The 14,653-nt window shown below is 41.6% G+C and overlaps 1 protein-coding gene across 22 annotated transcripts in view; it reads left to right on the top strand.

Annotated features, from left to right (window-relative positions):
* The first annotated feature begins 355 nt into the window (after positions 1-355).
* The window catches only part of PLEKHA5 (pleckstrin homology domain containing A5), a 154,617-nt gene continuing 140,319 nt past the window's right edge, over positions 356-14,653 (top strand). For 21 of the 22 annotated variants that reach the window (XM_063395205.1, XM_063395203.1, XM_063395204.1 and 18 more), the window contains exons 1-3: positions 356-547; positions 677-753; positions 3,563-3,620. In XM_063395205.1, the coding sequence (XP_063251275.1) occupies positions 459-547; positions 677-753; positions 3,563-3,620 (224 nt within the window). In that variant the 5' untranslated portion in view covers positions 356-458. The remainder of the gene's footprint in view (positions 548-676; positions 754-3,562; positions 3,621-14,653) is intronic. The other variant, XM_063395201.1, reaches the window with a different exon arrangement.

Raw genomic sequence — 14,653 nt, forward strand, 5'->3', positions numbered from 1 at the left:
GAGGGAGCGCGGCTCCCTCGCTCCGTCCCTGCCTCCCTCCCCCGGCCCGGCCGCCGCCAGCCGGCGCCTCCGCACACCGATCCCGCCCCGTGTCCCCGCGGGCCGGCCCCGGCCGCTCCCTCCATCCCCGGGCTCCCTCCCCGCGGGCCGGCCCCGGCTGCCTCCCGCCTCTCCCTCCATCCCCGGGCTCCCTCCCCGCGGGCCGGCCCCGGCCGCTCCCGCCGCTCCCTCCATCCCCGGGCTCCCTCCCGGCCCGCCGGAACCCGCCCCCGCCCGGCCGGGCGCGCCCCCGCGGCCTGCGCGCCCCCGCGGCGGGCGGGGCGGGCGCTGCGCCCTCCCCTCCCCGCCCCGCCCCTCCCCAAGGTGTTGGCGGCGGCGGGGACGCGCCCGCCGCTCGTGCCCGCGCCGCCCCCCCGCCCGCGCTCCCCTCCGCTCTCCCCGGCTGCGGCTGCTCGGCCATGGCGGAGCTGAGCGCGGAGCGGCTGCGGGCGCTGCCCGGCAGCTGGAGTTACGGGATCAGCCAGGGCGGCCGCGTCTTCTTCATCAAGTGAGCGCGGGGCCGGCCAGGAGGGGAGCGGGGCCGGGCCGGGAGGGGCGTGGGGGGCGTGAGGGGGGGGCGAGCAGGGGGCGGCGGGGCTGCGCCTGCCTGACTCGGTCCGTGTGTCCGTCCCCGCAGCGAGGAGGCGAAGAGCACGACCTGGCTGCACCCACTCACCGGCGAGGCCGTGATCACCGGGCACCGCCGCAGCGCAGGTAGGACCCTGCCCGGAGCCCTGCCCGGAGCCCCCGGCCCTGCCCGGGGGGGGCTCAGCCCGGGTTCCCCGCGGAGCCGCCGCAGCCCCCCGGGACAGACAACTCGTGGTCCCGCTTTGCCCGCACTTCGCGCAGTTGTTCCCCCCGGGGCGAGCAGCGCCGCGGTCGCCGTGCAGTCCTGCGTGTCCAGCCCGCTCGGCAGTTTCTTCCAGCGCCCTCTCCCCCCTGCTCCCGAGTTGTGCCTGTGTAATGTAGCTGTGTCTGCTTTCTCTCCGTTGCCTTGTATCACCCCTGCGAGGCTGTGTAGTTACCATTAGAGACCGCCTCGTTCCTCCCGTGCTCTTGCTGGCCAGCCCGGTTATCCACCTGCACAGCATCCTTCCTCAGTTTAGCACGAAGCCACTCGTGGTATTTCTATTTCCAGCAGTGCCTAGATTTAACCACGATAGGTGTACTAGAAATGTGGAGGCTCATTTCGCTAGTCACCTAGAAACCCTTTTTCTGCCTGCGCTTCCATCTAGGCTGAGAGTCTGTGTGGTTTCCAAGTGACTGAGAGAGGTGGAATAGGTAGGAGGAAAAGGGACTCGAAACATTAGAAATAACTTGGAGGGAGGAGGGTGGAATCAAGTCTTTGCTTCTGCTGTTTGTTCCACTCTGGAGAAGTAGCAGCAGGAGGTGCTGGAGGAGGAGGATTTACAGCAGACACTCTGGAGACCCGGAGCCAAACTCTTGACTGCTGGAATTGCACACAGGCTGCATATGCCACTGGGAGGTGGTGGAGTGTAGTAATTCGTGCCGTTGTTTTTATGTGTATAATCACTTGGATAATCGCGGGGAAATAATCTGCAAGTGAATTGGTCTGTATCAGATTATTTGCTTTTTATGTTGGTTAATACTTGTGCATTAAGGAATCAGAAACAGCCTTTTAGAAAACTGTGGGCAGCCTTTCTTTTTTTTTTTTTTTTCCTTCTTTTTTTGAGTTGGGAATAGTTGAAAAACCACAGGTTTCTGGCTATTAGAACTCTGCAGTTTGATTTGCAGCGAAGGTTCTGTTGTTTGTAAGAAGTCATTTAATGCTGGGAAATAGAACTACTGATTGCTATCAGGCTACTCCTGCTCTCAGTGCTCAGATTGAGAAAGTGGCCTTCATCTACAGCAATATGCATGGGGGCAGACGTGTGTGAAGTGCTTTTCTTGTTCCACACCGGCATTAGCTGAGTATTAATTCTTTTTTTAAAGTATTCCCACTGTCTCTGTTGACTGATGATGATTTCCCAGCAATTTTCCAAGTGTCTCATTTCTTTCTGCTGTTAAGTGCCTTCTAAAGGAAATGCAGTTTGCTTTTGAGTGTTTGGAGTATTGTGTGTAACAGAGCAGAGTTATCATCAGGTAAATTAAACTTGTTTCTGGACACAAAGACTGTGGCATGACCTTGGATAATTCATCAATCAGATACCAAACTGTCTAAAAACCAAATCTGTTCCTGTAGTTTCCTCACTCATGCATATGTTAATGAATCTCTCCATACACAGATATAATCAAACAGAATTGTTCTGGGGTTTATCTCTTCTTCTGCTCTGACCATTGTTTTGGAACCTAGTCAAAATATGTTCAAAATACATCTTCTCTTAAGAAACAGTCTTTGAGTGAATGGCACTTTTTTTGCAGATGTATATTATTGCAAAGCTCTCTGTTAAATAATTCTGAGAGGCATGTTCTAGACAGTGAGGAAGGCTTTGTCCTCCATTATGAATTGAAGTGCTTTTTATTCCTTGAGCTATTCAGCACTGGAAGGGTATTTTTTGCAAAGTTCTTATAGCAGCCATAAATACTTCTGCTGGAGAGACTTCCTGTTTGCTGTACTTTGCCCCGTGCTGTTATCAAAAGACACCTTGATTTTTGTTCTGCAGATGACAGGAGTACAGCAAAAAGCAGCCAGAACAAATAAGTAATGAGGGGGATAAAAACCACCACAAAACCCAGACTGATTTTTTTTTTCCTTTAGGAAACGCATTCTTGCTTTTATAATTCAATGAGAGTACTAGGTATCAATCATTATTTTTATTGACAGGGGCAAACTTTTAAGGGTGGTGGTGCATCTAGAGGTGGATGGAGGTGCCTGACATCTCCAGAGCTTCCATCATACCAGGAAACTGTTACTTGAGAAATTTTGGCCATTAGTGGTATGGTTTTTTTTATATTTGGACTCCTGATTCCCAAAGAGTGGTAACAGAAAGGAAGAGATGTACCCACATCCTCCACTAGATTTACATGGAAAATGATTTTCATGTAAAATGCAATAGAGTTGTAAACACTGCAGGAACACTTGTTAGTCACAACAGTGGTGGAATTATGCTAATACAATGCTAATGCTCTGTGGTGTAGCTGATACCGTGCCTCTTAAGGAGCTGGAGACCTGCATGGAGCTCAGTTAGATGGATTTTTGTTTAGCTCTCTGCCTGCCAGGCAATCTGATGCTGCTGAAGTTCAAGGGAGGGAGATGTGGCCATGACCCTGAGTTGCTGGGCAAAGGAAGGAACTTTGAAAAGGACACACTTAAACCATCCTCATTATTATTGGAGAACGAGAAACCCCAATCACATTTTCAGGCGTGTAGCTTCCCTTGGCTTACAGAATTCACACTTAGGCAGTCTTGTGAGTCGATTCTGAAATACTTGTTTCTGGGACTAAAGGTTTTGGCATGTGGAATCAGACACAATATTTTAACTACCTTGGTGTCAGGGAGCAGACCAGTATGGCTAGCATCATTTCAAAAGGTAATTGCAATGTTTTGCTGCTTGTTTTCCAGACTTACCCACAGGTTGGGAGGAAGCGTACACTTTTGAAGGTGCAAGATATTATGTAAAGTAAGTTGAATGTTTGTCACAATACTATAATTTTCAATTTGACTGAATGTCACTGTAATTTTGGATGTGTTCCAAACTGAACTTAAATGTTGTGTTATAAATGCAAAAGGAGCATTTTAATTTGTCATAGGGTATGTAGTCCTTTGTTCACTGAATTCTGCACAGCTGAAACAATTTCTTGACTTTTTGTGTTTATTAAAGCTGTTGGAGGATGCAGATTCAAATGCAGTTTCTGCTGTGAATGTAACCATCCAGCAACAAATGTCCTTGCAAGCCAGGAGTACCTTGAATTTGTCTGTTTGCTTGACATTTGTGTGTGTACCCTCTCGTGCCATAAATGCTTTCATGAAGGCAAGATCTTTTTTCATCACTGGGGCAAGAGTCTTGATTTCAGCCCTGTTCTCTAATGACATTGTTTACAGCTGCAATGAAGGTTTAATTTGGCCATTTTCTTTGCAGACCTTCTGCTTCTAGCATTGATTTCCTTTTTTTTTTTTTTTTTTATTCTGGCTTTAGTATGTTTTGAGGAGCACATGAACTGTGGTAACCTTGCTGTGTGTATTGTCTTTTTGGATGAGAGACATGAAAATCAAGCTCTTGTGTAGAAGTCCAGAGGATGAATTGGTTGGATCTGTACAAACTTTCTGCAAGCTTTTCCTCTCCAGATAGTTAGATGATCCTTATTCCTTATCTGGAAAAATTTTAAATGGCCCCTCTGTATATTTGGTTAATATGCTTCTTTTCCTTCTATTTAACAATTCACAGGCTTTTCTCAATTCATTCAGGAGTTTTTGCTCACTGCACTGTGTTTAGTTTGCTGAATTTAAATTGCAATATCAATAGTGGGATAACTTTCATGAATGAAGGTTACAGAGTTTATAGGCTGCAGGTTTTTTCTGTGTTGTAGTATTAAGCACAAGGTTGCTGCTCTGTGTAAGATGAGTTGTAGACAGTGTGAGGTGGATGTTATATGCGTGTTTCATGGTTTATTTTATATGAAAGTGTTTGAATTGGTCCCTAAACAAAATTTAAAAACATATGCTGAAGCATAATGCTCCAAAAATCTGACCAGAATAGGTGCTGTGCTGTGTAGAAGGGCAGATTATTTGTTTACAAGCAACATGTTTGATTTTCTGTTGTATTCTGCCTTGCAATTTACGTTGCAGGAGTGTTGTGTAAAAATTGACAAGAAATGCACCAGACTGAGGACAGGGGTCCATTAAGAATTCCACATCTGGAGTTCTGTAATGACGATGAGTGAGAATTAAAGAAAGCTGTATTTGTGTGTGTATGCAATATGAAAAAGAAATTCTTCTAGACTTTGAGATGGAACCTTTTCTTGTAGAATAAACTTATGAACAGTGCGTTAGCCAGCTGTAGTAACTGGAAAATAGTGACTTGAGTTTTCCTGGAATAACCAAGTGTGTGAACAGCTATTATAGAGCAACTGATGCTCTTCTGGACAGACTTATTGAGTGCCAGGTTGTTTGTGTAGCTTGTCCTTCCAAGATCTGGTGTTCAAGGTGTTACCCTAACTGTGAGCATGTACACGGAGCTGATTGTTTTGCTGATAGCCAACACAAAATAGCTCAGTTTGTTGTTTGAAAGTTGTGTGCTGTCTCTGAAAACATGTTGCACAAACACTTCTCTGTGATTTGATAGATGTAGGAGGATAGCAGGGATGGTGCTGTCAGGCCTGCTGAAAGGTTCACGTGGTCTGACCAGTTTGGCATCCTTAGTTAAATACTGGTTTGTTGTGCAGCGTCTCAGGCAGAATTTGAATTCCTGCCCAGTGATAGCTTCTCCTTTTCAAGCTGTCTCACATTCAGCCCTGTTGGTGCTGGAGAGGATGTGAGAGCTAACGAAGACAGGGTGACAACGTTATAATCACTGTCTTCTAATCCTAGGCAGTGTAACTCCGGGTGATGTGTTGATTATAATAATTCTGGTTGTCTGAATTTCAACTGTTGTGGGGCTTTTGCATGAGGGGCAAACAGCACAGGCTGTTGTGACCTCCTGCTACACAAACACCCCCACGTGTGGATTTTTAACCATAACCTGCTCATTTGTGTGTACTGATTTGCTGAATATTAGTGTTTATGTCAATTACAGGATAATAAAATGATGTTAAAACTAAAAATATTGAAAGCTTGTTCGTGGTTGGGTCTGAAAGAAATATATTGTTTTGTGTTCCATATGAGTTTCAAAGTTATAAGGAAATTAATGTTAATGTCATGCTTTTGGTGCTTCAGCCACCAAAACCTGTCTGTTGGATTCCTGCAAAGTGTCCAGTCAGAGTTAGACAAGGATAGTCAAGTTTCCTGATCCCATAAATAATTTGACCTAAGTTCTGAGGCACAGCTTCAAACATGCGGGTTGAATAGAAATGCTGAACAACCTTCCTTTATGGTAAGATCTTATGCTAGACTGTGTTTGAAAATAAAAACCTTTTGAAAATTATTCTTCTGGTTCTTTAATAATAGGTCTTCAGTGTTCCAAGTGGGTGTGTTGCTGAATCTATTACTGTGCTTTTTTTGGCTTTGATGTAGTAAACACTGTATAATCAAATTGGGATAATGTCGAGGAGATAATCGTCAGCTAAATCGTAGCATTCCTTGGACTGGCATTTCAAACAAATGACTCAGTATACAGACTGCACTGAAATGGGATTATTTTTAAAGGACACTGTATTTTTCTTGGGATGTGTGCACTCGGTTTCGGAATAAGTAAATACCAAATGGTGACTATTTCACACTTTTTTCTCATGGCATTGAAGTTGTTCTAGTTTCAAGCTGGAAAGATACACTAAAACAGGGATAGATAAGGAGTTTTTCCCATTGCATACTGTAATTTTCTTTTGCTGTAGGGTTGTCTTAGTAAGTTGATGCTAGCTAGGACTTGGACCTTTCTTGCATGTTATTTTTTGTAGGTTTTTTTGAATTGTAGAATATTTACCAATGACAGAGTCATTTCTCTCCTCACCTCTGATAAAACCCAAATTACAAACGGTGTGGTTTGCTATTTGGAGTTTAAAAATGTGCAATGCCTTGATATGCTCTGCTGTATATGCTCTCAGCAGAGTGTTACATTGTTCAGGGGTTTTGTCTCTTTTGGAGTGAGAAAATCTGGGTTTGTTTGCTTTACATTAGACCTGTGCACTGACATCCCATCATCGGCACTTGGTGGGAACTCTAGCAGTAAACTTGGCTGAAGGAGTGCTTGGTTTGGTATTTATACAAATAAACTTTTACTCAGAATATAGGACCCTTGACTGTAGAACTGACACATTCAATTACAACAGTTGTTACTTTCAGTTAAGTATTGCATCTTCTGTATGATGAAGTAAAACTCTTGAACCTTGAAAATTGTGGTGCAGCAAACTTGATATTTTCCTTTTGTCCTGCTTAGGGTCCTTCGCTGGACTGGTTACTTCTGCTGAGTGTATTGTGCATGAAAAGTTAAGGGCTTTATCCCCAAAACACATCCAAGCTGGATGGAAGTATGGGTAGTATGGGAATTTATTTATTTATAAATGCCCACAGGACAAGCCCATTATGATACTTCTCAGTAGAGAAGATACATCTGGTCAGGGGCCTCGGGCTCCCCACCTAATAAGATCATTGAGAATTTCCAGCTTGATGTTTTTACAAGTTTGTGATGACTTCATAACCTTTAGGCACCAAAGCACTGGGTTGGAGTACCATAAAATCCCATAAATATGTGTGTGCATTTATATATATGCATGTGTTTAAGAAACTTATTGTTGGTTTAAAATGACCCAATGATCTCAACTCAGGCACTTGCTTACTTTTCTTATGTTTTTGGTTTTCATTGCAGTAGTTCTGAATATATGTTCAATTTTTTGTTTTTTTTTTCTTTTCAAACAAGGGTTATATTCTTTAAATTACCAAATAAGACTGTTCTAAAAATCAATCCAAAGATGATATTTGTGGAATTTCGCATCAGTCTGCCTAGACTGGTTTCTTACCTTACTATTAGGTAAGCTGTTTGGATGTTAGAAATTGATTTTTCTTGCCTTTGCTTTAGGACTGACACTTTTTGGACTGTACAAAAGCTGACTGCAAAAGTTCTTAAAAACACAAAGAGTTAAGAGGGTTGAAGTTTCATTTTTAGAGTTTTCTTTTGAAGTTTACCTTTTTCTGTATTCATCAGAGCAGTTTTTGCTTGTTGCTGGCTGAATCATGCATTGGCAAACCCTGGCCAAAGCCCAGGTGAATTCACTGTTGCATCAAATAGAGGTTTTGTGTGCTTGTATAGAGACTTTTTGTCAGTGCAGGTTTGTTTATTGTAGGCATGTAGCTTGAAAATTGGAAAAGCAAGAAAAATTTATTAAGTGATTAAAAGGGATAAGATCTCATTCAGCTCTGAGTTTCTATTGTTTACGAAAATAAACCTGTGCTCGTTGAGAATTCAGCTTTCGTTTGAACCTTTGTCTTTTATGTGCATTCTAAAGATCCTTTCCCATTCAGCTGAGATTTTCTCCAGAAAAATCAAAGAACAACCAGTCGTGTTTGCAGAAAAGCCCTTTCTTGAAAGGAAAAATGGAATTCGAGAAAAATACAAACAAATCAAACTATTTTTCTCCAAGACCAAGAATCGCAGCGTTCCTCCCGCAAATTTAGTTATTTTTCTTGTTACCTCTAACCTTTATTTTACTAAAATGAAGAATAAACTTGATTCTTTTTCTTACATGGCGAGACCTGTAGATCAAATAATGGTGTATAGGTGAACTGGGGCTTAGCCACAAGTTATCCTGTGCCTTTGGTAATGAGCAAAGCTGTTCAGATAAGGAGAACTTTTTCGGGAATGCCTGCACATTTATTATCTGTTTTACCATTTGCTTCTTTCCTCCACTGAAATACTTCAAGAACCAAAAATACCGCAGAGCTGAAGCTGGGTGTGGAGGTGGAAGGATTCTAGGCACAGGAAGAAATGGGTGTGGGTCAGAGGAGAGGTGGGACTGCATCCAAAAAGCAGTTTATTATGGGCTGGATGTGGAAGGACAAGGCTGTAGGTAGTGCTTCACTGCAGCAGAAAGCTGAAAAGGTGGGAGCAGCTGCAGAAGGGGAAGGAGGGGAGAGACAACCAGGCAGAAAGCAGCAGTGGCAAGTCAGGAAAAGGAGTGGGAGCTGATTTCCTAGGAGCAAACTTAATGGGATTTCTCCCAGAGGGAAGGGTGGCAAAAGTTCACCCTGCAAAAACAAGTTGTGTGACTCGTGTGCGGGTCTGGATGGGCCCATTATCCCTGTCTTAGGAGTCTGTTTCAGAGTTAGGCTGGGAGGTGGAATATCAAATGTGAGCATCAGGAATTGCTGTGCTTCTAAAGGTTCCTTTTGCCTGTGACGTCTGTGGTTGATATTTTGAGCTGTCTCTTTCCTGAAGTGTGTTTCTAAATTGGGCAATACCTTAAATGCTTCAGTTTCACTGAGAAAGGCTTGAAAGCATGAGGGAATTTACTGATTTTATTTTTTCCTAAATCATTACCAAGTTTGTCAACACTTGTAAGAAGAAATGAATAATTATTTAAAAATACAAAAATACCTATACATAAGTGGTTACATGAAATATTGAAGTCCATGGGAAAGATACTGAAGAAACTCAAACTTTTTTTGATATTTGTTAACAAATTACTAAATTGGTCTCTAGCTTTAGATCCTTGTGTTTGAAGTGAAAAGATCTTTCCCCTAGCTTTGGTCTTTTTTGGTGATTAAGTACTAAGAGCAGATAAGGTAGATATACTCTACATTTACTGCAGTGAAGTGAATTCTTACAAGGTCTCTCATTTTTGGTGTTCACCATGTGTGAAGGATGGCAAAAAGCAAAGGAAATCATCAATCAAAACTTTCCTGCAGGTGGTCGCTGCAATGTTTAATAAATTTTTACTATTGTGGTACATTTTTCCCCCAAACCCTCTCCCCTTTGCAAAAAAAGACAATTGATGTGCCTTCTTAAGAATGATTTTGGGGCATGTACCAGTATTTCATCTTCCTGCTGTGTTTGGGTGCTGCACAGGTTCTTTTTCTTTTCCCCACCTTGGTACCCATATCCTGCAGCACCTGGAACTGAGGGACACTTCCAAAAACACCTCACCTGGTGGGCAGGTACCTTGTGAACTTTGCCAGCAGAGGAGCCTGCTTGTTGTAGAACTTTGACAGGTCCACATTTTACCTTTGCTGCCTTTTATGTTCTGCTTTTGCTTTAAAGGAGTTGCACCCACTATTTTTTTTTTATCCCTGTGGTCTGACAGAGTTTTGTTGTGCTGATCAAACCTGGTGTCTGTTGTGGTGTTGCACCAAGCCTGTTTTTCCTGCACATGTTTATGTTACCCCAGCTCTTATTCTAATGAATTACACTTTCATTAAACCTGAGATACACTGGGGCTGGCAGTGCAGAGCACTCCTCAATTCGCTTCTGTGTGCATGTGAGAGGGGGAGAAGGCTCCTGTGGAGCTCCAGGCAGAGAAATCCTCGCTGGAAGCAAAGCTCCACAGCCCTGACTGCTGGGATTTCTGCCAGCGTGGTGCCTGGATGTGTGTTCTTTTCTGTGTTTCAGTAAGTAAATATCTAAATTTAAACTCTTTCCTCTTCTCTCTCTCTCTCTCCCTCCTCCCTTGCCTTCTTTCTTTGGAATGTGTGAGATAACCATGCGTTTCAGTTCTCTCCCTGGCTCTGGCATTTGGTGGAAGGGAAGGTGATGTTGAGGGAGGGAAGAAGCTGCCAGGATGAGTGGCCACCACCAGAAGTAGAAATCTGGGGACTTGTCAAATTTGGGAATTTGACAGCAGAGGCACTCCAGTAAAACTCTGCTTCCCAGTGCTGGCAGGACAGGAAGGTCTGCTTATATTGTTGGTTGTGAAATTGCAGCTTTCTGCTCCAGACCTATGAAACTTGAATTGAATACTTGTTTGAAATCTATGGGGTGGGGGGAAAAAAGGCTTTTAAGACAGTATTTTGAATTCTTATGTGGCCTGTGATTGTCTTGAAGGTTTATATAAACAATTAAAAAGATACTTGCGTATTCAGGAGGCTCCATAAACTTAGTTCTTCATGGCTTTCTCCACTGTGATTTAGTAAGAACAATTATTTGTAAGGAAAGGTATATTGCCAAGCAACTTAACCTTTAAAACTGGCTCCCTGCTTTTTCTTCTTCCAGAATCTATTATAAATCATGTTTAATAGAAACAAGTGCTTTAAAAACGAATTTTGTGCTTTATTAACTGGAAATGTTTCAGTCTGTCAGACCAGGCAAGAGAAGTCCTAGTAAGAAAAGGTGTTTGAAAGCAAAATGCCTGGTGAATGTTCCAATTTCAAATGCCATCTTTGCCATGTTTCTATGCCAGTATTTCCTGGAAGCTTTTATCTTCACTACTCAGTGAGTAAGTAGGATACTGTAATTGCACAAATCCTGCAAAAATACAGCTTTGGATTTTGTTCTGAGCTGTACTACTAGCAAAATTCTGTCATTCTGGATTTTTCTTTTTATTCCCTATTTTTTTATTAAATCCTGCAGATTATGCAGCTGTCAGTAACATTTATCATTTTTGAGAATCTATTTTTGAGATGAGTAAAAACATGTGACGTATAATGTTTAATTTTTTTCAATGAACTTGGTTTATAAAAGGGACAGAAATCTCTCTTTGAAATAAAATTTTGTGAGCAACAAGAATAAACAGGAATGATGCTCTCAAATGCTTACAGTGAAGAAGAAAACATTTTAATCTGATTTATTTGAATGCCTAAAAGGGTAACTTGGTTTCCTTATGGCTAAGACTGGGACGGAGGGTTTTGTTGAGGATTTTAGATGTTGCTCACACCATTTTGTAGGGTTGCTTTGGTATTTTTTGATGTACAAGGAAAATCCTCTAGATGAATATAAAACTCTGTTTGAAATCTTTTTACAGGTTTGATGCGAAGGTTGAAAAAGAAAGTTGCAAACAAAAATATATGTTAGAGCAATCAATGTCGTAAGATCGAGTGTTCATTTTAATGATGAATTTTAATCAGAAGAATGATGCAAGCTAAACTTCATTAGATATTCCTATCATCTGTTGTGATCTGAAATCTTTCTTGTGGTACAAACTCATATCTTCTCTGCTTGATGTGGGTGTCAGTTGCTTACCTGATCTGAAACACTGAAATATTTTCAGTTGCTAAAGCACGCAAATGCTACTATTTTTTTTTTAATTAATAACATTTCAGCTTCTGCTGATTGATCCATCTTCTTTGTTGTATCAGCAGAGTTAAAAATAATTTGACTTTTGATTCAATCAATTTTTAACTTGCTTAATTGAAATGTAATTAAGTGAATTTTGGAGGAGTAGGTCACTAAAGCTACCCTAGGGCAGACAGGAGGGAGTTATTAATGTTGTCCTACAAGGAATTGGAAGAGTTTGGGAAGAGGAGAGTCAAGACTCTCCTTGATGAGAGTCACTCTTTGTACTGAGCCTTGTATCTCTTTATCTGCAACTCCTGTCTGTCTGACAATTCAATAACTAAATGAAAGGAGCTTTTTCCTGTAAACTGAATTTAAAAATTTCCCAGGTTTAAACTTTCTCTGTAGTGATTGCCACAAAGAGGAGGGTTTAAGGAAAGTTTTTTGTTCTTATGAGCAGATAGACTGACAACAAAACCATTAAATTTGCCTGCTTTTCTAGCTGAATATATTGCACAGTACATAGTGAACAGCATAAAAGGTGACATTTTAGTATTATTTACATGAGTGATGCCTAGTAGTATGGTAAAGTGACTTCTATTTAAATGCAAATTCGATGAAAGGGTATCCTTTGGGTCTTCCTGTTACCACTAGTGTTTATATCTTACATATACAGAACACAGTGTTCTTTATGCTCTTCTCCAGACCACCCACTCCCAAGTTTCTTACCTGGAACATTTGCATTTTGCTTCACTTTCAAAATATAATAAAAAGCCGAACCTTTTCCTGAAGTGCTCTTTATTCTTGCATTCTAAGCTGCACACTTTGCAATGTGCTTCAGAATTGAGCTCACTCTGTGGTTTTCATCCAACTTCAGGTGAGAGTGCCAAACCTGTGTAACAAGAAATTCGGGATTTCTGGTGCCTCTGATTGCTCATTTTGCGGTTCAAAACAACAAAAAGTGCTATCAAATTCAGCAATTCAAATGCCAGTGTTTTTATCCTGTTCATTAGAATCTTTTGTTTGGGTGCCTGCTGCCTCAAAACATTTGTGCGTTCAGATATGTAAGTTCCTTGAAAATCTTGCTATTTGAAAAAGAGCTAGAGGTGAGACATAAGTGGAAAACAGTCTGTTGATTTGAGTGGTGATGTCCTGATAGGCTCCAAGTGGGGTTTGCTGTGTTTCACAGCCCTCATGATTTAAGCAAAGATTGCATCAGGCTGAGGAGTTGAAATATCAGCATCCTGGTTTTAAATAAAAGAGGGAGGAAGGGAGGGGAGGAAGGCTTTTGCTTAGTAGTGGAGTTGTTTTTTCTTTCCGATTTTTAGTGATGCTGTTTTTAAGTCATTAGTACAGATGGACACTTCCCAAACTTTTAACAAGGATTGAAGGTACCATCACTTTTGTCAAGTATTGCAATCAATTAACTCAGACAAGAGCTCTTACTTTTATTATTCTCCTTGAAAAACTGCCTTGCACAATTGGAAACAGGGTTTTAAAAGACTTTGTGGTAACTTAAGGCTACTATTTATTTTTTCAAGGAGGTGAAGAAATGAAGCTGGCACTGGTTCAGAACTTGTGTGTCTCATACACTTTAGCCAGGTCTGGTATATAGGAGATTATGTTGCTGGCAGAATGAATCTGCAAAGAACAAACAAGATTTTTCACTTGTTTGAGGATGGTTTAAGCACTTCTAAGAAAAAATCTGAGCAGAATTTGTGGAAAATTGGCTCTTGTATTCCTAATTTCTTTGCAGCAGTTAGGACCTAAATTGTAATCAATGGAGGTGAATAGGTTTTGGATTTGATTTAATACCTGGGTTCACCAAGGGTCTCTATTAGGAATGTAGAGGGAATGGTCAAAAGCAGAGCTTATGGAGAATTTTATGGTTTGGGGTTTTTTCTGTCCGAATTTGACATAGATATGCCAACCTCAACAAAAAATCAAACACCATACAGACAAAGCTGCAGTTGGCAGCTGTTAATTTGTTTGATCAGAGGCAAATATTTCAAGTCTTCTGATCAGTTTATTTTCCTTAAGCTGAAGTAATTTGATTTTTCAGTAGTCCAAAAACCTCTCTGCACCACTGGTTTGGAAAAAAAAAATTGGGATTTATTTATATCAGAAAAACAACTGTCTCCAAGTCTTTGTCTCTTCAGTTCTTCTTTTATTCTGCTGTTTGACCTTCTCTTTCTCTTCCTTTTTATTTTATTTCTGTATGCATGCCCTTATTGTTCACCTTACTATTTTTCACTCTTACTCTGCTTGCTTCTAGCACTGGTAGCTCAAGCAGTGTTAGACATGATCCTCCCTAGTTGGACTGCATGCCAGATTTTCCTGAGGGGAATGTAAATACTGCGAGGTCAGTGCAGTATCAAATGCCTGCAGCCTCAAATGAACCCAGCAGGATTTTCTGCTATTCGGTCAAAATTAAAACCTGCTCAGGATACACTGCTAAATGTTGAAAAGTCGAGACTTTGAATTATATATTAAGCTTTACAGATTTATTTTTGTTAACTTTAATTAAACTTACTTTTTCCGCCTAAAGCAAAAGTGTACACTGGGGACTACTCACTACAATTGTGGTAATTGACAGATATGTTTAGAAACTTCTCTCTGTACACTAATGGATCAGATTACTTGATTTATTTCTAAAAATGAGCAAGAGGTCTATGTGTGTGCATGCTCACCTGCAACATATTTAGTACAGTGACACTTAAACATTCAATTAATGTGCTGCAAATAACAAATAAACTCTTCAGCCCATCTATTCCTCCGAGTTTCCCCTCACCTCCTTCACTCCTCCCTGAAAAAGAATGGACAGGGGTAATCTCACATGGCACAGCAAAAACAAATTGCTC

Source organism: Prinia subflava, chromosome 4 (assembly GCF_021018805.1).
Source record: "Prinia subflava isolate CZ2003 ecotype Zambia chromosome 4, Cam_Psub_1.2, whole genome shotgun sequence".
NCBI classification, from domain to species: Eukaryota; Metazoa; Chordata; class Aves; order Passeriformes; family Cisticolidae; genus Prinia; species Prinia subflava.